The sequence below is a fragment of the Artemia franciscana genome, unplaced genomic scaffold (genome assembly GCF_032884065.1).
Source record: "Artemia franciscana unplaced genomic scaffold, ASM3288406v1 PGA_scaffold_47, whole genome shotgun sequence".
Lineage (NCBI taxonomy): Eukaryota > Metazoa > Arthropoda > Branchiopoda > Anostraca > Artemiidae > Artemia > Artemia franciscana.
The window spans coordinates 575688-597750 of NW_027062688.1; the positions used below are offsets into that span (position 1 = coordinate 575688).

At 33.2% G+C, this 22063-nt stretch overlaps 1 protein-coding gene across 4 annotated transcripts in view; it reads right to left on the bottom strand.

Moving 5' to 3' along the window:
- Window positions 1-22063, bottom strand: part of LOC136041862 (rap guanine nucleotide exchange factor 1-like) — a 160724-nt gene that overhangs the window by 93831 nt on the left and 44830 nt on the right. For all 4 annotated transcript variants that reach the window (XM_065726637.1, XM_065726641.1, XM_065726638.1 and 1 more), the window contains one exon: window positions 4996-5243. In XM_065726637.1, coding sequence (XP_065582709.1) covers window positions 4996-5243 — 248 coding nt within the window. The remainder of the gene's footprint in view (window positions 1-4995; window positions 5244-22063) is intronic.

Below are 22063 nucleotides of genomic sequence, written 5' to 3' on the forward strand. Positions count from 1 at the left end.
AACCCCTTGTCGCTGAAGTCATTGTAGCCTAACAGCCGATTATTACTTACAACTCCCCTACATGTCTTACAATCGGGAACCAAGTTGTTCTTACCATCAATTACACCAGAAACAGATAATAGGTACACCAATCAGCAAAAGTTGCAAACCCCTCATTGCCAAAGATGATTATAAGCTAATAATCGACTGTTGCTTAGAAGTCCCCTACATATCTCACAATTGGTATCGGCCTATTTTTGGTTCAAGTGTGTACCTTACCACTGAAGTTGTCAACCCCTTGAAACTTTCAAACTGGTGTATGTCATGAAGGAATTTTTGTAACAAAAAATGGATGACATATACTTTGATCAGCTCATCAAGGTCTATCGATTGTCATTGAAAAAAAGATTCTATCTGTCTTAGTTCAAAAGTTGACTTTTTTGCCGGAGGCCAACTTTCTAACACCACCACTTAGAAAGGAGCAAAGGATAAGCTCTAATTTCTTTAGCAATGAGAGAACTTTTAAAGTTTAAGAGGTATATCTGATACCATTTCTCTATTGCAATCCCAAGTAGAAAAAAAAGAATGGTAAAGTCAGCTGAAATCACGAACAGAAATGGCTAGAAACAATAGATGGCAGCACTTTCGGACCCGTGGGAAAATCGCACTTTTTTGTTTCTGTAAATTTTTCTATTTATCACTCAAAGAAGATATATTGGCTGTGGGGCCGGGGAACTACCGCATATATTTAACACTTATAGATTTTAGTCCATCTTCAATTTGAAACTGGTGCCTGCCTGCTTGCCTGCTAGAACGGAGCTTTCCACTCGAAAGCAGAAACATGGTTTGATGAAACGAAAGCTTGGCTGCACAACTTCAGATACTCCTCTCTGACATAGGCTATATAACTCCACTTCACTTCGCACACCATAGGCTCTGGCTCGAGGACAAGCAAAAACCATCCTTTTTGGCCCCAGGCAAGAGTTCTACGGAGCTTTCCAAAATGTAATGTCATATTCATCAATCCGGCCTGAGGTCCACACTTTCCGTAAAAACCGCACAGGTTAGACCCTTACCAGTTTCCAGGAATAACCTGAGATCGGCGGCATAGGAAAAAAAAAAACAAAAAAAAACCGGGACAAAACCAAAGTGTTGCTCTCGCAACACAATAAAAGTTAAAATAAATAATCATATCAAAAATTAAACTAATAACAAATACTTATATTATTGAATCAGTAAATCCTAAACTAGACAAAAATTAAAAGGAGTTTTCGAGAAGAACAGATACTACTGCAAACACGGGTTGGACTACTACCTCAACCAATTGAATTCGAATGAATTCAGCCAATAACAATCGCAGTTAAAAAGGTGTTAAGCTACTTTCAAAGAATAAATGAAACCCAAAGCGAGTAGAATTTAAAATAAATAATCACATCAAAAATGAAGCTAATAACGAATACTGAAATGATTGAATCAGTAAATCCTAAACTAGACAAAAATTAAAAGGAGTTCTCGAGAAGAACAGATACTACTGCAAACATGGGTTGGACTACTACCTCAACCAATCAACATTCTAAAGGTTATTGCGGCATTTGCGCTTTACTAAAATAACAAACATTTTGAATATACTTTATAATATATATATATATATATATATATATACATATATATATATATAAATATATATATATATATATATATATATATACAAATAAAATATTGAATCTCGAATTGCAGAGATATCTAGGATTTAATTTATAATATGGACTTTCAGCTTATTTTCATTAGTTTTCTCCATTCATCTGGATTCTATTTAATTATAATTGTTCGTCCATGTTTAGAAAAATTAACACACTGTTGAAAATAAATAAACACAAAAGGTGAAATAGTCTATAAATGGTTAATCGGTGGGGGGGGGGGGGGTAGCCAAACTCGTGCTAGTATTAAGTTATGTCCTTTTAAGGTTAAATTGAGAAGTTGTGTTAATTTAACTTGTTTAAAGATTTTTTTACCCTTTATTTCAGTAACTATTAGTTGTCCGTCCAATAATAAAAAAAAACTTTTAGCATCCTTAAAACCATTGCTCATTTTAAGTTTCAACTTCGCTCTTTACTTTCACCAGACATTTTTTTTTATTAATCCATGCTTGTTTTTAAATATATTAAAAAAAAAACGCAAAAAACAGGGGTCCATAACACTTCGTAATATGTTCCACATTGACATTTATGTAAACATCCCGCTATTGAAATTTCTGATTCCGCACAATGTTTCCACTAGCTCCTTCCACTCCCCCACCGCTTCAGGTTCAATAGATTTTCCATAAGCCACTTGGTGCCAAGAAAGTCTCATGGTCCAAGTACTTGACCGCAAAAACCTGGCCGCTTTTTCCGTCCTAATCGTCCACAGTTACAAGATGGGAATTTTGCTCGGATTAGAAACTTTTTTCTCTTTTACTGGCTAGTAGGTTCTCCAAACTTTTCTGCTTTGTAAAGGTTTTATTGAAAATCCTTATGACAAAAAAGTACCACAAACGAAGAGTCCCAGATCCGACCATGTCAAAATCTGGGTACGACTACGCGTTGACGTCGAACCAAAATTAGAATTTATAGCAGAATTCTCTGGTGATTTGGGGAAATATTATAATGAGAGTAAATATAACATTTTCAATAGGATTCTGGTTTTTCCGCTGGTATTCCGTAACTGCGTTCTTTTGTCCATGGACAGTCATCAAACTCGTAGATCTACAGAAAAATCCATCAAAATTGAAACACTGATTCCGCACAGCATACCCCAGAACCTTGTCATCAAGGAAATACGTGAGCCTAGTTAATGACAAAATTGCATAATGTTCTATACTTCTTGTTTTATGACGTTTGCTCAGGTTTAGTTTTTTTCTGATATCGAAGACTTTTTTACTCCCTAAGAAAACACTTCTACACCATATAAAATTCTCTGTGATGTCCAAGTTTCCGGCCCAGCCTTTCCATTCAAGAAGTGACCCCCAAATTGCACTTAAAGGGTACCATATCCATATGGTATTTTATGACAGCTTTATCGAGTCAAATTTATAAAACAATGCGATATATGATTTAGCTGTTAAATGTGCCCTTAAACAGTTCTTGACCATGTTCCAGTGTCTCGGTAGTGACAAAAAAAAGGGGGACATGTCAGTGTCGCCCAAGCAAACTAGTGATTCTCCTTCTTGTTCAAAAAGGGGTCCTGTATGAGATTTCCATAATGACAATTCAAAGGGTGTATTTTTTGGTTTGCTACAACGTCATTTTCAAACTGCATGCAACTGAATAACGCGATGGACGGGGATGTTACAATAGCACGTAGTTCAACTGCGAGATTCCGTCTCCTTTGCTGGGGCCAGGAGTTGAGGAAAGAGGAAAGGGAATGGGTACTTAAATATTAGTGGCAAAGCTGGCACAAAAGCTGAGCTTATAAGAAATTCGCCATTGCCACCCCGAAAGCTTGTTTACATTATACTTGCTATGTCGTCTGCGGGGACTCATTGCTGACCATTTTAGAGAAAGTCGAACAGGAGTACTTAATTTTATGTTTGTTTGATACGGTCCTATTGTTTATTATGTAATGTTTTGAAATTAACCGAGTAGCGTCTCTCCAAAATATTAGCTTTTCTTCACTACCACTTTAAGAAAAATGTGGTATTGAAGACTTAGGACAGATATATGCCACCTTTACTTTTTTTTTTCATTGGTGTTCAGAGTCCATTACAAATAATTTCTAAAATTAAATTTCCAAGTATCTTGAGAACATATTTAAGCTTATATTTTTCACACATAGTCCAACACTTCTTGCCCTTGAAGCATATCAGAACCATCCAGAGCAGGCAAAATATGTTTGACAAAAATATAGTTAATCCTGAAGGGTGGTATGTGTGTCCCCTTTCAAAGGATGACGATGAAGATTTGGACCATTTTTCTCCGGAAGTGCCCGGTGCTCTCTGATTTAGGGAAAAAATATTTACATGGGTGTGTTTTGCTGCTCCATCCTATTTTACACAGTAGTAATCCAGCCACAATATTTCGCGTAGGTTTGTACATAGATAAATGCTTAGAAAGAAGGAAAAGTTTATACAATTGATTATTAATTATTATATTAAATAAAGATTATTTTCTCAATCCAGTAGGTATTTTTTCGCTATGTATTATGTTTCTGCGTCCTTTTTAATTTATTCTGTCGATGATTTCCTAGTCTTTTTATAAATTTTTGATTGTATATGACCCTTGGCTTTTAAAATAAACGCTCTATCTATCTATCTATCCCATATTCCCTAACTCCCCAGATATGAACCCCTTCCCCCGATAAAAATTCTTAAGCTACAGCCATGTCCAGGGATGGTCGTATCTTTTTCTTTTACTTTTTTATCTCTTTTCACTTTTTTTTATTGAAAAAGATTCGTCAACTCAGCAACATTGTCAAATCGCATGAACATATAGGGTTCGAACATCTAAATTTCATTTTCACTTTTAATCAATACTTTTTGAAACGTATCGATACCCTCGATACTTTTAATCGAATCGCTAATTAGAAAGCCATAAATTTATGAAAATAAAACAGACATTAGTAAGAGTATGAGTGTTTTTGGTAACGACTTCCTGTCAATTTTAACAATATTTAATATCAAAAGAAAATGGGTATAAGCAGGAAAACACCTTTGTGCATAGATTACTTTTATGGAGGCTTCTCTTATTCTCTCCTTAGAGCATTTAATACCGATTCCAGTTTATTTTGGGATTTCCGTATTGAAAGAAATGCAAAATCAGCAAGAGATACTTTTTACGCATGGGTAATTTTTATGGTGATTTCTTTTCAATCCTTACAACATTTCATACCGCATCTGGATATCAGTTTCAAAAGAAATTGGGTTTTAGCAATAAATACCTTTTGTACATGGGTTATTTTAGTGGTACTTTCTTTCATTCCTTAGAAAATTGAACATTATTTCGGGGTATTCATCAAAACAAACGGATATTAGGAACAGAATACCTTTTATACATAGGTGGCTTTGGCGGTGGCTTCTCCTCACTCCTTACAACACTGAGTATTGAATCGGTGCTAAAAGAGTGATTCCGTCTTTGAATTTCTTTACCAGGCTCAGAAGCTTCCATTTTTTCTTCAGAAGTTAAGGGAAAATCAGGTAGAGACCCTCTATCAAACTTTTGACTTGTCGTGCTTTGGGTATCAATCACTGGCCCTTGACTTCTAAGTTTGTCCACAATAAACACGCGGAAATTCTAAAAAGAAAATATTTATTTAGACCATGGTTTTCCAGCATCCTCTCAAATGTGCTCCCTTTGGTATTTTTAAAAGACATTTAAAAGAGAAAATGTTCAGCTACAATAGGGGGCTCCTAATTACTACTAACTAACTAACAGATTACTTTTACTATTATTACTACTATTACTATTACTACTATTACTACTACTTTTACTGCTGCTACTACTGCTACTGCTACTGCTACTACTACTACTGCTACTGCTACTACTACTACTGCCACTACGACTACGACTACAACTACAACTACCACTACTACTACTACTACTACTACTACTACTACTACTACTAATACTCCTAATCATGAAGTTATTAGTTGAGCTTTCAGAGAGAATGATGAGGGCGTTGTTGAACTGAATTGAAACACACTATGTATAAGTGGGTTATTAAAGGGATTTATTAGGAATATCCCTGCAATAGTTAAGGGTATTAAGTTGAAAATCCCAGGGTTACAAATATTACTACCAGTGTTGCTGCTACTTCTTCTACTTCTACTACAATTGAACTAAATCATAATAGTTTATGTGCATTCAGGAAGGATATATTAGAACAGAATAAAGGAGAAACTTCCGTGAAAAGTTTGCATTGCTCTAAAACTAAATCAAAAGGCACTATGTATGTGCTGGTCTTCAATAAGATATCTCAGCAATGTCTCAAGAACGACTGAGGGTATTAAGTTGAAACTTTCAGGGCTACTACTATTACTACTTCTGCTCTTACAATTGAATGAAATCAAAATAGTGTAAGCGCATCTGGGCTGTCAAAACAAAATAGACATAATGCCTTAAAAGCGGCAATAAGATTTACTTTTCTGGAAAATTTGGGGAGGTGTAAAACTAAATCAAAAAATACTTCGCGTGTCCAGATTTTCAAAAAAGGTTTATTTCATTAAAGTTGCTGGAAAGTTATCACTAATATATAAACATTAAGCCAAACTAGGGATTGTTATAGAAAAGAAAAGCAAAAAAAATTTGTTATTTTTTTTCTTTACCAATGAAAAAGACTGTAAATAAAAAACGAACAGATATTAAAATCAAAAATTCTCAAAATAGATTTTTAAAAGAAAAGTAAAGGGCTAAATTAAACCGAAAATGAGCAAAACAAATTCAAATAATTTCTCAAGCGTAAAACTACCATAAATCACCATCAGCAAATACATAAAACCTAGAATAAACAGTAGTTATAACAGCCAATTCAAACTCAAAATAAACAGAAACTAAGATAAGCGGGGCTCACGCCCCGATGCAATCCCCGAAGACCCGAACATACATTGTACTTTACTGAATTTTTTTAATATTTTCTCTCTTTTAACTTTAATAAATCAAAAATTTTTAGGAATTTCAGGAATAAACATAAGTATATGTGTATTAAATTGTCAATCCAAATTCATTTGTTGTTTTCTTCAGTAATCTTGGTTATTATGGTGGTTATACCGGCTGCCCAACGCTTATTTGTAGATATTTTTGGTGGTTTTAAGTTTTATTTGCATATTGAATCTAAGTTTCACTCACTTTAAGGTTTATTTATTCATTTATATTTTTTCCTGTTGTACATTTGTCTTCTATAACTGTTCATTTAATTTCCTTTCGTGTTGGGTTTCATTTATTCTTTGATAGTATTTTTTTAAACAAATAAACTAGATTTTTTAACTGCAAGTAAGGAGCGACATTAGAACTCAAAACGAACAGAAATTATTCCGTATATGAAAGGGGTTGTCCCCTCCTCAACACCCCGCTCTTTACGTTAAGTTTGACTCTTTCTCACAACTCTACTTTTTAAAACAATACGAAACTTCAACGTAAAGATCAAGACATTGAAGAGGGGGCAACCCCTTTCAGTTACGGAATAATTTCTTTTCGTTTAAAGTTTTAATGTCCCCCCTTACTTACAGTTAAGAAAACACGTTTTTTTTATTTAATTTCTGAGCGTTTTTTAATTAATGTATGTTTTGATTTTGGATCACCAACCATTAATAATTAAATAAAATTTTCAAATTAATTTATTTTCTTTGGCTAAATGGCTTTCTCATAGTTTTGATCGGATGATTCTGATCTCAAGAAGGGGATGGGGTGGAGGCCTAGTTGCCCTCCAATTTTTGGTTACTTAAAAAGTCAACTAGACCTTTGTATTTTTTTAAGAACGTTTTTATTAGTAATAAATGGACGTAACCTACGAATTAATTTACGTAACGAACTTCTATATTTGTATATTTTTATTACGTATATGAGGGGGTTCGCCCCCTCGTCAATACCTTGCTCTTTACACTAAAGCTTGAATTTTGTCCCAATTCTTTAAAAATGACCCCTGAATGACAAAGGCCGCAGAATAATTAGTTGGAATTACTAAAAATACTTTAGCGTAAAGAGTGAGGTATTTAGGAGGAGACGAACCCCTTATACACGTAATAATTTCTGTTCGTTTTAGGTTTTAATACTACTCCTTACTTACAGCTGAAAAAAGTTTTTTTTATTTATTTTCTCATTATTTTTAAATATTGCTAGAAAATCCTGCGCCCCCTTCATGGAAATTTTCTTTCCTCATGATAAATTCCTCCATGGAAGGATCCTCCCATGTAACCCCCTTCCCCCACCCCAAAAAAGTCCCCTTGAAAGCGTCTATGCACTTCCCAATAACCAGTACTGTATATAAACAATGCTCGAAGTTTTTAGCTTGTAGCCCCTCCCCCGGAGACTGTGGGGGATTATGCCATCCCGAAAGACATAATTATTAGTTTTTCGACTATGCTGAACGAATCGGATATCTCAAAATTAGGATTCGATGACTTAGGGAAAAATGAGCGCGGGAGGGGGCCTAGGTGCCCTCCAATTTTTTCGGTCACTTAAAAAGGGCACTAAAATTTTAAATATCCGTTAAAATGAGCCCTCTTGCGACATTCAAGGACCACTGGGTCGATACGATCTACCCTTGGGAAAAAATAAATAAATACGTATCCGTGGTCTCTCTTCTGGCAAAAAATACAAAATTCTACATTTTTGTAGAAAGAAGCTTGAAAATTCTACAGTTGGGTTCTCTAACACGCTGAATCTGATGGTGTGATTTTCGTTAATATTCTATTACTTTTAGTTTCCCCCTTGATTTTTAAAATAAGGCAAATTTTCTCAGGCTCGTAACTTTTGATGGGTAAAACTAAACTTGATGAAACCAATAAAAACTACCTATAAAACCTATAAAACTAAATTTGCATAAAAATTCAATTCTTTTGATGTAACTATTGATATCAAAATTCCATTTTTTAGAGTTTCGGTTACTATTGAGCCGGGTCGCTCCTTACTACAGTTCGTTACCACAAACTGTTTAATTTCTGGTTGTTTTGAGTTTGAAATATTATAGAAATTTATTTCCGCTGGTCTTAAAATTAAAACAGTTCTTTAATTTTCTTTGAAAAACTTTCTTTTTCGGATTTTTTTAATATATTTCTGTTCGTATATTATTTGCTTCGCCCCCAATGATAAATCCTGTATTTAATTTTTTTTTATTAATTCACATTCGCATAATTTAATTACATAATAAATTACAGGCGCATAATTTACATTCCTTGTACCGGGGGCTGCAGGGGTATGGCATCCCCCAGGCACAGCTATCAGACATTGAGACTATTTCAAATAGAATGGTCTTTTAAGATCCCTATCAGTATTAAGGGGGCATTTAAAAGGGCAAGAGGGGTGTGGTTGCCCTTCCTTCCTTTTTCAACATTCCTCTCAACATGCCTTTAAAGTTTCAACTTAATACACCTCACCGCTCTTGGATACTGATGTTGTGTCCTTTTGACAACCCTCCTGCATATAGTATGCTTTGATTATTTTGATGTATCCCCTCAACATTCTCTAAAAGTCTTATCTTAATATTCTTAGCCTTTTTGGAGACTCAGGATCAAACATGCCCCCTTTTCCCAATGCTAACCTTCCTTGAAAATAATGAGCAATTGATATAACTTACAACACTTGTTCCAGGGGCTATGGAGGTTACGCCATCCATGGAGGTATAGTTATTTATCTTTTCGATTATTTTGAACAAGATAGCTACTCCAAGATTTTGATAAGACATCTTTGGAGAGAGGATAGCTAAAAAGAGCATGGCAGGGAGACTCGTTCCCCTCCAACTACTTTTCAACATTCTCCTCAATATGCCCTTGAATTTTAAACTAAATACCCTCAGCTGTTCTCGTGATATGTCAGATACCTTTTTTTGATAAACAGTATGCATATAGTAGGCTACCTTTAGATTTATTTTAACATCCCTCTCAATATTCCCCGAAATTTCACCTAAACACCCTTAGCCTTTTCGAACAAACCAAGAATCAAACATCCCCCCTTTTTAATGAATAAATCCTCCATGTAATAAAGGGCAAACTGCGTAATTTACAATCCTTGTACTGGGGACAACGGGGGGCATTGTTACTAGACCTTTTGACTGTTTCGAACAAAATCGCTTGTTCGAAATGTTTCATCAGGGATGAGGGAAGGGAGCACCTAAAAAAGGTAAGGCGGGCTTTTTGCCCTACGATAGATCTTCGACATACCGCAAGATATTCAATTTAATATCCTCAGCCATTCGTTAAATACTGATTATAAGTCCCTCTGACAACGAGCACGCACATAGTATTTTTTTTATTTTTATTTTTTTGGTTGGTTATCCCCATAGGCATAACTGCTTGAGCTTTTGACCATTTTGAATTAGATGTCAATTTCCAAATTTTGATCAAATATTTTTAGAGGAAGGGCAACTAAAAAGGACAGAGAAGGAGGCTGGCAGCCCTCCGATCACGTTTTAAAATCCCTCGAAACATGTTAAGAAAGTTTCAACTTAATATTCTCACCTTTCTTAAAATACTGGAGGTCCTCTTTTTTGATAAACTGAATGTACATCGTGCCTTTTGATTTAGTATAACATACTCTTCAACATTCTCCAAAGTTTCACCTTAATTCCCTTGGCCTTTTTGGATATACACAGTATTAAATATTTAAAAAATAAAAAAAGGATCAAAAATGGGGTTTTTTAAGGGCAATGAAAATACTGTAAAAAATAAAACTGTTTTTTCATTTTTTCTTTATTTTTCATTATGGCAGGCCAATATGGTTTAAAAGCTACCTTAATCAATTATTTCCTCTATACCCGATGATAAATCCTGCAAATGGGTAAATTGTATCATTAACAATCCTTGCCCAAGGGCTATTGGGGGCTTATCATCCCCGGAAGTGTAGCCATTAGACCTTTTGAGTAGTTCGAACAAAACAACAATTCCAAAATGTTGATCAGTGTTGAGCAGAGAGGCACCTAAAAAGGGAAAAGGAGGGCTAGTTGCCCTCAATTCCTCTTCAACATCTCCTCGACATACCTTGAAAGGTTCATCTTCATACCCAAATTCCTTCTTTGGATACTGCTGATATTCCCTTTTTCACAACCAGCAAGCAAATGGTATGTTTTCACTGAGTTCTGCATCCCTTTCAACATTTCCTTAGAGTTTCAATATAATAAGTCTTTTTGAAGACTCATTAACAAACATGCCTTCTTTTCCAATAAAGACCCATGTATGTTAATAACAATGAATAACTTGCGTAACTTATAGCCCTTGTCCCGGTGGATGGGGGAATTTCAACATTGGAGTCATAGATATTTGACCTTTGAACTGTTTTAAACAAAATAGCCAGCACAAAATTTTGACCTGATACGCGGATAAAAGAGCGTGTGGGTGGGGTTGCCCTCCCATCACTTTTAACTTAAAAAGAGCACTAAAATTTTCGATTACCAATAGAATTAGCCTCACCCAAAGCATATACAATCACCCTTTTCATAACAGCATTATATGCTAACAAGGGGCAACTATCATAATTCACAGTCCTTTCCCTGGGGACTGGAGGAGGGGGGTTCAATTCTGGAGCCATAGTTATTTGAACTTTGGACTATTTTGAACAAAATTGTTATCTCAAAATGTTGATTGGATGCATTTGGGGGAGAAGGGCGTTAGAAGGGGGCCTGGTTGCCCTCCAATAAATTAACACTCTTAGAATGGGAACTAGAACTTCCAATTCCAATCAAATGAGCCCCCTTCCAAAGTTTATACGACCTTCAATATTACGTGCCTCTGGGAAAATATTTATAAATAATAAAACACTGAAGCCTAATGGTTCTTTACTATAGGCGACGCTATAGCGTCGCCTCTGACTATGTTTTTTGAACTTGAGTAACTTCCGGGTCTCTAAGAAAATTGGCCCCGCTGCAATTATTTTGAGAATAATGGTCCAAAAATGCAAGAAGGATGGTGAGGTTCACAATAATGATGTTTTGAATTTGAGAATCACGTGCAATCTAAAAAATGCTGATTCCGCCGCTTTTTGGTGACACTACGGTTCAAAATGCAAGTGTTATGCATAAGGCCACATTTATAGTCACATTTGTCGGTAAAATAAAAATTGCGCAAGGCTACTGCACCAATTACACCCGCCGTTCAAGATTTCTGAATTGTTCAAATTTCTAGTGCAAAATATTTTACTACCAAATCAGATTTAAGACTTAAGTTAAATTTTTTTAAACTAAAAAAAAGAAAATTAAAACAGTAGTTTTGTAACAGGAATTTGGCAAAAGATAAAAAAGGTTTTGCATTAGTACAAAATTGTTGAGAACAAATTACTGATTGTGCAAGCTCTTCATGCCAATTTTTGGTCTTTTTATTTTTTCATTTCTTAAGTGTAAGAATTATCAAGAAATACTCCATGTCATTCTCGAAATAAGTTTTTTTCTATCGATAAATACATTTATTGGATGGCTTGGAATTAGTGTCATATTGAATTTTTGCTTAGAAGTTCATCTGTCGACTTATTTGTTGATTTTAAATCCCTGGTTTAGGGATAGAAAGTGAATTAGCAAATACGATCATTGAAACCTAAGCCTTGAATCCTATTGAAAATTCTATTTTCGAAATTTAAATCATTTGTGGATTGTAGCTCTCTAAGAAAGATATAATGATAATATTTATATTTATATTGCATAATATATATATATATATATATATATATATATATGTATATATATATATATATATATATATATATATATATATATATATATATATATATATATATATATATATATGTATATATATATACTGTTAAGAGTAACATTACGTGGTAATGTTAATTGTAGAACAACCAAAGTAATTTACCTATTAGAATGTAATAAATGCTGCCTACAATATGTGGGGGAAACAACTAATAATATATATAAAAGATTTTCTGGACATAAGACAACAGTTAATAATGAAAAAACTAATAACTATCTAGTTCAACATTGTAATAATGGTAAATGTTCCATATCAGATATAACTGTCACAATTTTAGAAAATTTAGAATTAGAAAATTTAAATAAAGAAGAGAAGAATAATAGACTACGTAAACAGGAGGATTTCTGGATCCATACTCTTGGTACAGCTTATCCTTTTGGGCTAAATGATCGTGTAGCAAAATATGGTGACATGTCTCATGTTGTTGTTAAATGTATTGATGGTTTTATGGACCATCATTCTTTTACTTGTCCTACTAAACGTAAAAAACGATCGAGAGGACATAGGAAAAATAATAGAAAAAATGAATTAGATGTACATATGCTTTCTATAGATCTATGCCAGCTACTTGAATCTAGGGGTATGATTTCTGTAATAAAATGTCTAAATAATTTATCCAAGAGGAATTTATTCAAACTTTTCTGGATTGTTAAGAATAATACAGCTCTTGATTATAATTTTAAAGTAATATGTGATACAATTTGCATTCTAACTACAACGAAATTTATTTCAAAAAAGAAAAAGTTCGAAAAGATTAGTAATAAGGATAACAGATTATATTTACCTATTAATTTTACTTGTAAGCAGATTAAAGATATTAATTTACCAGAAATTTTAAATCAGCGGCATGTGAAACAGGCCCTTCCTAGTAATTTGAATTATAATGATAGTCCAGTTTTAACTTATAAATTTTCAAAAACTATTGGGAAAATTATTTTTAATTATAATTTAATACTAAAAAGATTAGATAGTGATATAAATTGGAAACCGGTTTGTAATTGTAAGCAACTTGGCCCATTTGTAAATCCTACTTACAAACATGTTATAGCAGGGGACTTGTCAATAGTAAAGCAAGATGATATTCAAATTATAATAAATAAAGGGGCTAATTTCCGTCTTTCTCATCATCTGAAACCATCGAGTGTTCTTGATGGCTTGGAAAATGATTTTGATTTATTTATTGATAAGTGGTGTAAGAAAGAGAATAAAAATAAAGAGAGTTTTCAAAGTTGGAAGAATTTAATTATTAGTAGAATAAGAAAAAAAAATATATTCTAACTTAAAAATAGTAACACTAAATCATTATTTTATAATGCGAAGATTAACAAGCAATTGCTAATCTAAAGAATGAATTTGTAATTGTGCCAGTGGATAAAGCTAATAATAATTTTGCCATAATTTGTCAGAAGCTGTATTGTGATATCTTAAAAAGGGATTTATGCACAACTAATGTTTACGAAAAGGTAAAAATAGAGGATGAGAATTTAATTGAAAAGACTGAAGAAATACTTTTTAAAAATTTTAAAATTAAAATAAATGACAATGATAAAAAGTTCCCTTTCCTATATTGGACTGTAAAATTTCGTAAGAATCCCCCTAAACCACGGTTTATTGCTGGAGCAGCTAAATGTCCAACCCGCATTGCTGCTACTGACCTCTCTTTAATTTTAAAGGAAATTGTAAATAAACTTAAAACCTATTGTTCTGGTATTAAAAAATTTTCGAATTTTAATCCATATTGGAGTGTTAATAATTCACTGCAGGTGATAGATTCTTTAACAATGGTTTCAGCTAAAAGAATTGAGTCTTTCGATTTTGCGACAATGTATACTAATTTATCACTTAATGTAGTGTTTGATAATTTAAAAACTGTTATCAAGAAATCTTTCCTCTTATCTAGTAAAAGGTTCTTAAAAATAGACACTTATAATAAAAAAGCTATATGGACAAATTGCTTTAATACTACAGTTAACTTGAGATGTTACAGCTTGGATATGATTTTTGAGTTATTAGAATTTGTTTTATACAATACTTATATAAGATTTGGTGGTGATTTGTACAAGCAAATTGTGGGAATTCCCATGGGGGGGAATGCCAGCCCATTTATAGCTGACTTGTTTTTAAGTCAACTAGAATATAAATATATGATGGATAAGAATAATCCAATTAATTTAAAACATGTTTTGTCAAATAATAAAAGATATTTAGATGATATTTTGGTCTTAAATTGTAAGGATTCATTGATATTTCTAAAAATATATATCCATCAGAGCTTATTCTTGAACCTAGTCATGGCGCTGGTCATGAAGATCATTTCTTAGATTTAAATATTAATATTTGTGATATAATAAATTAAGTTTTAAAATGTATAATAAAACGGATGATTTTGATTTTGAAGTGATTAGTTTCCCATTCCCTGAAAGTAATATAAACTCAAATATCACACATTCAGCGTTTTTCTCACAGTTACTTCGTTATGCAAGGATCTGTAGTAATTATATTGATTTTAAAAATAGATGTAAAATCTTAAGCCAAAAATTGATATCAAGAGGTTTTTCTGCAAATAAATTAACTTGGCAATTTAAAAAATTTAGTTTTCATTATAACGAACTTTTAAATAAATATCAAAAGAATTATCTAGAAATACTTAAAGAAATTTTCAACTAATTTCAGAGGTTCGAGAAATGTTGTTGCAGCGCCATTTATTTTGAATTGTGTTTCTAATTGAGCGGATTTTTTTTAAAATTAGCCACATGGTAAAGATGAGTTCTATAATTGTCTAGTTCATTCAGGTTTTTTGCAATGTGTTAATATTTGTGATTTGGTAAAATTTATTATATTTAGTTTACCTATTGTTGCTAAAAAGAGGTATATATTAACAGGATAAGCTTGTTTTGGTGTTACTTGGTTGTTTTACATTTGCTGTTTTTTTTTCTTTCATAGGCATGTATTTTGGGGGTGATACCTGACACGGGGATGCCATGGATATTCTGTGGTAGCCACAACACTTGGCTGGGTAGAGAATTTAAAGTGGCGAAACCCTATATAGGCCAGTGTATTCTCCTGATGAGCCCAAGTGTTGGGTTGTTGCCTCTGAATTATTTGTCTTTATTATTTTTTCTATTGTTTGGTAAATGACGACTTATACTTATTGACGACATGACTGCCTGTCCATGGATTATTCTTTATGGTTGATTGTGTATGGCTATGCTGTTTGACCTATGTGATTGTATGGGTGGGTAGGGTTAAGGTTAAGGCCTCATTCAAGTGCTGGTCTATATTAATCACTAATTTAGGAAAACAGTCTTCCTTTTCTCCTTCGTTCTTTTTTTTTTTTTTTTGTGTGTTTGTGCTGTTGCATTGGTGATTTCTCTTTTCATGATATATATATATATATATATATATATATGTGTGTGTGTGTGTGTGTGTGTGTGTGTGTGTGTGTGTGTGTGTGTGTGTGTGTGTGTGTGTGTGTGTGTGTGTGTGTGTGTGTGTGTGTGTGTGTGTGTGTGTGTGTGTGTGTGTGTGTGTGTGTGTGTGTGTGTGTGCGTGTGCGTGTGTGTCTATATGTAATATCAGTGGCGTAATTTCGTCAAAATCCTGGGGGGGGGGGGCAACGTTGGAACCAATTTCACCAAATCAAGTGAAAATGGCAGCAAAACCGTAAAATTAGCCACTTGGTACTACCTATAATTCCACTTGGTACACATTTAGTACTATAAAGTATTATAAAGGTACTTTATTGTACTATAAAGGTAAATATGTATTAGAAAAAAAAACTGATCTATTTCTGCTGATGCTTGAATTATGCAGGTTTATGTTAGTTTTCGCACGATTTTGGAAGAAACTAAATTTCAGTTGGGAGAGGGGGAAACCAGAATCAGGGGGGAGGGGGGAAAACCAAGGTATGACAGGGGCAGCTGCCCCCTCCTTGCCTCATAGCAAATTAAAACTCGATGCACATTTATATGTATAATATTTGTTTATAATATAACGTTTTCGAAATATAATGATAATAGACATATAATAATAATTGGGCTTTTTGTTTGTTTTTAGTTTCATTCTTACTTATGGATGGAAAAAATCTTTAAATTTTAATTAATGAATGGAAATATTATGTTTACATAGGATAACCTATGAGAGCCTAGTGAAAATCAACATAGGAAAACTATTTGTAGATTGCATCTTCTCAAAAAATACAAGATAATAAAATTTCCCTTATTCTTTAAGATTCACGTTAGTTTATTAATGAAAAATTACGTTAAAAATATAAACTTCTAAAAACTCATTGAAACACTATTCGTACAACAGCTATAGGTAGATTTCAGCTCTCTTAAAAAATTAAAATAATGAAGTTTCTTGTTTCCTTAACGAAGGTGAAATTTTAAAACCCTACTGTAACTGTAGATGATAACTTAAACTTTATCAAAAACAAAATACATTATGAAACGCATTTTCCTCCTGTTTTTAGCCTCATTGACTTTTTCTTAAAACATTTTTCTTACAGAAGCAAAGAGCGGTATTGGAATTTCAAAGGAACATTAGTAGATGAGCGTGGAGCATTTCGGGTAGGGAGGAAAAATTTAAAAATGAAACCTACAAATGTAAAAAAAAAGAGAGAAAAAACACGAATTTAACGAATCCAGGACTCAGGATGTTTTGTCTATAGCTGCCTAAGTGGCCTAAGTAAGGAACGAAGTGGCTTTCATGTATTACTATTATTATTTTCCTCGGCCACTTCGTATAGAAGGGGTGGTGAGAGAAAATTCAGTATGACTCATTCGATTAGAAACTGGGACTGTTAGTGCTTCTTTTTAGACTCAAAAGTAATTAGAGGACAAACAGTCCCCCTAACATGCAATTTTTACTAACGCCTCACCTGCAACCCCCTTAGATCCAAATTCCAGGAAAACAATTTTGTTCAAAGTAGTCAAACAACTAAAAAAAAAACCTTCGGGGAAACAAAATTCTAAAAGAACCTTTCAAGTCTGAATAATCTATACCCTTCCGTGTTGAGTTTTATAGGTTTAATTCGATGAGGGATTTAATTCGGCTGATGTTGTTGCTGTTTAGGTAGAAAGCGAGGTTAGAAGTTGGTTGTGTGTCAAATCAGGAGACTACTATGATGACTTTTTCCTTATTTAAATGAATTATTCTGACGAATTGTTTTCCGGAGACCACAACAAAGAATATAGAAGAACATAGGATGTTGAGACTTGAAATGAGCATCAATAGATGATCTCTTTAAACAGCAAAACGGATCGTGTCATAGATTTTCGGAAAGACGGTACCATCGCTTTAAACGAAGACCGATATTGAAACTCAAAATAAACAGCAAATGATTTTTTTTAAGTAGCGAAACGGATCGCGCCATCAATTTTAATGGTATAAAACTTTAAATAGGACGTTTTAAACCCCCTACTCATCTTTAAAATGTAACTACGCTGTGTGGCCTTAACCTAACAGTGTAATATGGATGTTGCATTAGTTCTAACTTTTTGTTATTCATAGATCAATATTTCTCTAACGATGGTGAAAATGCCAGGACATGCGAATACTGGTAGACCCAATTGATTTTTCATGGTCTAAAACCACCCAGAAGGGATATCAGTCTGATACAAGTATTTTCAGGTAGGTACAAATGATTTTCTGAACTTTAGAAGACATGGGGGAGCTGACACTGCTCCTATGTGCAGTAGATTCCCTTTGTTTTGGATTTGGCTTGATTGTCTATAGTAATTTCTGTTCGTTTTCAGATTCACTTAATGATTGATAGTGATTTATGTTTGTTTTTCGCTTGGATTACTGTTTAACTTTATTTCTGCCCAAATTAGTTTAACTTACCTCTAAACCTTTCTTTGCAGATCTTCCTCTGTGGATATTGTTTCATTTAAATTAATTTATGATAGTTTTCAGCTGATAAAGTTTTTGTTATTGGTTTACAACATCCCACTGGTTTCCAACTAGCCCCCCTCTCTCACCCGAGGCTAAGGATAGGAAGTTGAACTTAAAGGGAATGTTTAGGGGGATATCGAACTAAATATAAACACCTTGTACAAGTGAGTTGTCAAAAGAACGTATCAGCAGTATCCCATGAATGGTTTAGAGTATTAAGTAAAAACTTTTAGGACTGGTTAAGGGGGATGTTTAACAAAGTAAAATGCAAAATGTGCATACTACTACAACTACCAACATTACTACTGCTATAGCTGCTACAACTTCTACTACAACTGCTACTCCTACAACTACTACTACGACGACCACTGCTAGTACTACAGAAGCTAAGAGTATTACGGTGGAAATTTCAAGGGATGTTGAAGAAGATAGTGAGCTAAATTGAAACACGCCAAGTGGATGCTGATCATTTAAAAGGTCGTAACAGCTATATCTCAGGAACACCTTGGAATATTAAGTTAAAACTCTCCGTACATATTAAGGGGGATGTTGAGCCAATCAAAAGTGTATGTTGCAAGTAAACAGACTGTCAAATGGCCAAATCAGCAGTGTATCAAAACCGACTAAGAGTATTAGGTTGAAACTTTCAGAGCATGCTTAGGGGTTTGTTGAGCTAATAAAAATGCACTATTTGCATACTACCACTACTAGTAATACTAGTAGTAGTACTACTACTACTGCTCTTAGTGCTAACATTACTAAGGTTAATGGTATTAACGTGAAACTTTCAAGGACTGTTAAGGGGATATTGGGCTTAATCAAAACACGTCTCTGAAATATCTCAAGAACGACAAAGGGTATTAAGTTGATACAGCTTGATACAGTTGTAGCAGCTATAACTGTATACAGTTATACAGTTATAGTTGATACAGTTGAGGCCTTCTACTATTACTGTTTCTGCTCTAACAGTTGAACCAAATCAAAAGTGTAAGTGCATCAAGGTTGTCAACGGAGCATAGCAATGTTTTGGGAATATCGTTAAGTTGTATTTTTAAGAAAAACTTGAGGAGTTATAAAACTAAATTAAACAGTACTATGTGTTTCTATGTCTAGGTTTTCAAAAGGGCATATGTAATTAAAAATTATTTAAAACTTTTCTAAAAAATGCAAATAGCAAGCTAAAGTATAGATTCTTATTAAAAAAAAAACGAAAAGATTAAAGATATATTTTTTTGTGAAAAAGACCAATAATAGATCTAGAGCAAAATCGGGGGGGGGGATGTGACAAGGTTGCGAACAAGCTAAACCTTGGGAGGAGGCAATGGAACAAGACACCAATAATTAACCAAATTGACAAATTTATCTTTAAAAAAGAGTGAAAAACAAAACAAGAAATAAGGGCGTCGAAAAAATCTTGGGGGGGGTACTCCCCTGGATCCTCCAGTGAAAAGGACTGTGTCAATAAAAACAAACATAATTTGAAAAACTTTTTCCACAAAATAACTGTTTCAAAGAAAAGTAAATAGCTACATCACAACAAAAATAAGCAGAAATAAAGTCGAATAATTTTTAAGCGTAAAAAGTACCACAGATAACCATCATTTAGTAAATGAAATCCAAAACAAACAGAAACTACAATAAATAACCGAGTCACATCCAGAATGAGCAGAAATTTACATGAGGAGGGCTCATGGACCCCCCCCCCTCCAAGTGTTCTAAATACCAGAAAACAATTTGCAATTGAATGAAAACAAATCACATTTTAAATGCATTCACTTTTTTAACTTTAATAGATCCAAAATCATTAAAGCTTTAAGGAACAAGTATATGCATATTAAACTACCAATCCACATTCATTTATTTTTTGTTTCATTTTTTTCCGTATACTTCGTTACAATGTTTTTTTTTTATATTTTAAGAAATAAAAACATTCAGCTCGGATGAGGTTTTTTTCCAGTGAAGTGCAAGTTATATTCTGGTCTTCAGAAGGCATGGGGGACGTCAACCCTACTCTTATTAGTTTCTGTTCATTCTGAGTTTTTGCAATTTCTTTTCTTTTCGAGTTTCATTGATTTATTGATAGTGATTCGTAGTGCTTTTGGGCTTGAAAAATTGTTTGACTATATTTTTTCTCGTTTTTAGTTTTATGAAGCTCTTTACTTTTTCTTGAAAACCTTCTTTCTGTGGAAGAATTTTTTTTAAATAAATTGTGAAGTTATGTTTAACTTTAATTGTGGATTGTCCTAGATCTGTCCCTTTCATAACCTAGTAGAATTGACTGCTACCATTTAATAGCAAAATTAAAAATGCAAGCTATAAAGTGATTTTTGTTTCCTTCGTTTTGAGTTTTTATACATATATATTTATTTTTTTGTAATTTTTATATTTGTAATTTTTTTATATTCGATGTTCAATTTTTTATCGGATCAATAATAAACATCTAAAAATAAGCATTTAATTTCTGAATAATCTTCCATCTTTTCTACGGCTATAACTTAGAACTTTAATTATATCAGATACGAGCCAAGTTTTATACTAAGTCGTCAACGGATGTGTTACGCATTACAAATTTATTACGATTTGTTAAATGGGAATAATGCATTTGAACAGTACGAAAATTACCTTTTCATTTTTTGTTAGTCAAGTACAGAAAAAGATAGGAGGAACTGGTATGTTTATAAAAGATGTTTTTGTGTCGTATATGCTTTGAGATTATGAGAGTTACGCAGTTGAAGTGGATGACGGAAGAAATACGTTGTAATTCTTATAATTTATTACCTAAGTAATTTATTTAAGCAATTTAAGTAAATTTAATAGTTTAGGTAATCTTAATGTTTATAAAAGCTGTTTTTGTGTCATATATGCTTCGAAATTATGAGAGTTACGCAGTTGAAAGTGGATGACGGAAGAAATACGTTGTAATTCTTATAATTTTTTACCTAAGTAATTTATTTAAGCAATTTAAGTAAATTTAATAGTTTAAGCAATCTTAAGAAAGATAAGTTTTAAGTGATCGGCGTTTCAATATGATTCATTACCCCGACGCCATCCCTATTCGTTATTGAAGGTTTTAAAATTGACTGAATACGAGGTAGTGGTTCGACATATAATAATAGGTTAGAATGTTTATATATATAATTTTTCAAAGGTTTATCACAGCTTGCTTTCTACAATTTGTTTAGTAAAATCAATAATACAATCTAATAATAATATAATCTAATAATGCAGTTCATAAACGAATTAAAATAGCTAATGAAAAAAAGATGGGGAAGCATTTGCTAATCGCTTTAGAAATATGGACAGAATCTGGTCGCTCAAATCTCGGCCGGTACACATAATCATACAAACTATTTAGCAAATAACGTTGACAAGAGTATGTATTTATATGCGCTATCTAAGGCACGTTGCCAAATGGCTAAATGCCATAATGTATCCTTCCTGGGAGGATACAGACGAAGGCTTTGAATAGATTAGGATGGAGGAGGATTGTGTGCAGCTCTGCTGGCCTCAGCCAGCTTGATTCTGCGGTGAGTTGTTAGTAATAGTAGTAGTAGATCTAGCTATAGGAGTAGAAAAAACCTGTTACAAGCTTTGAAAAATGGATTTCAACTGGATAAGATGGCATATCAACTTCCCTGTTTAGAAATCTAGATGATGTACAATTTCAACCTGTTTTACATGTTTTCAGTTCTTCGTAGAAACAAGAATTTTACAGATTTCTTTAAAGTCTTCTTTACTCTATTTTCGAAAGGCTATAAAAATAATCAAAACAACTATAGACCTACTACTGTTTATCGTCTGTCTCTA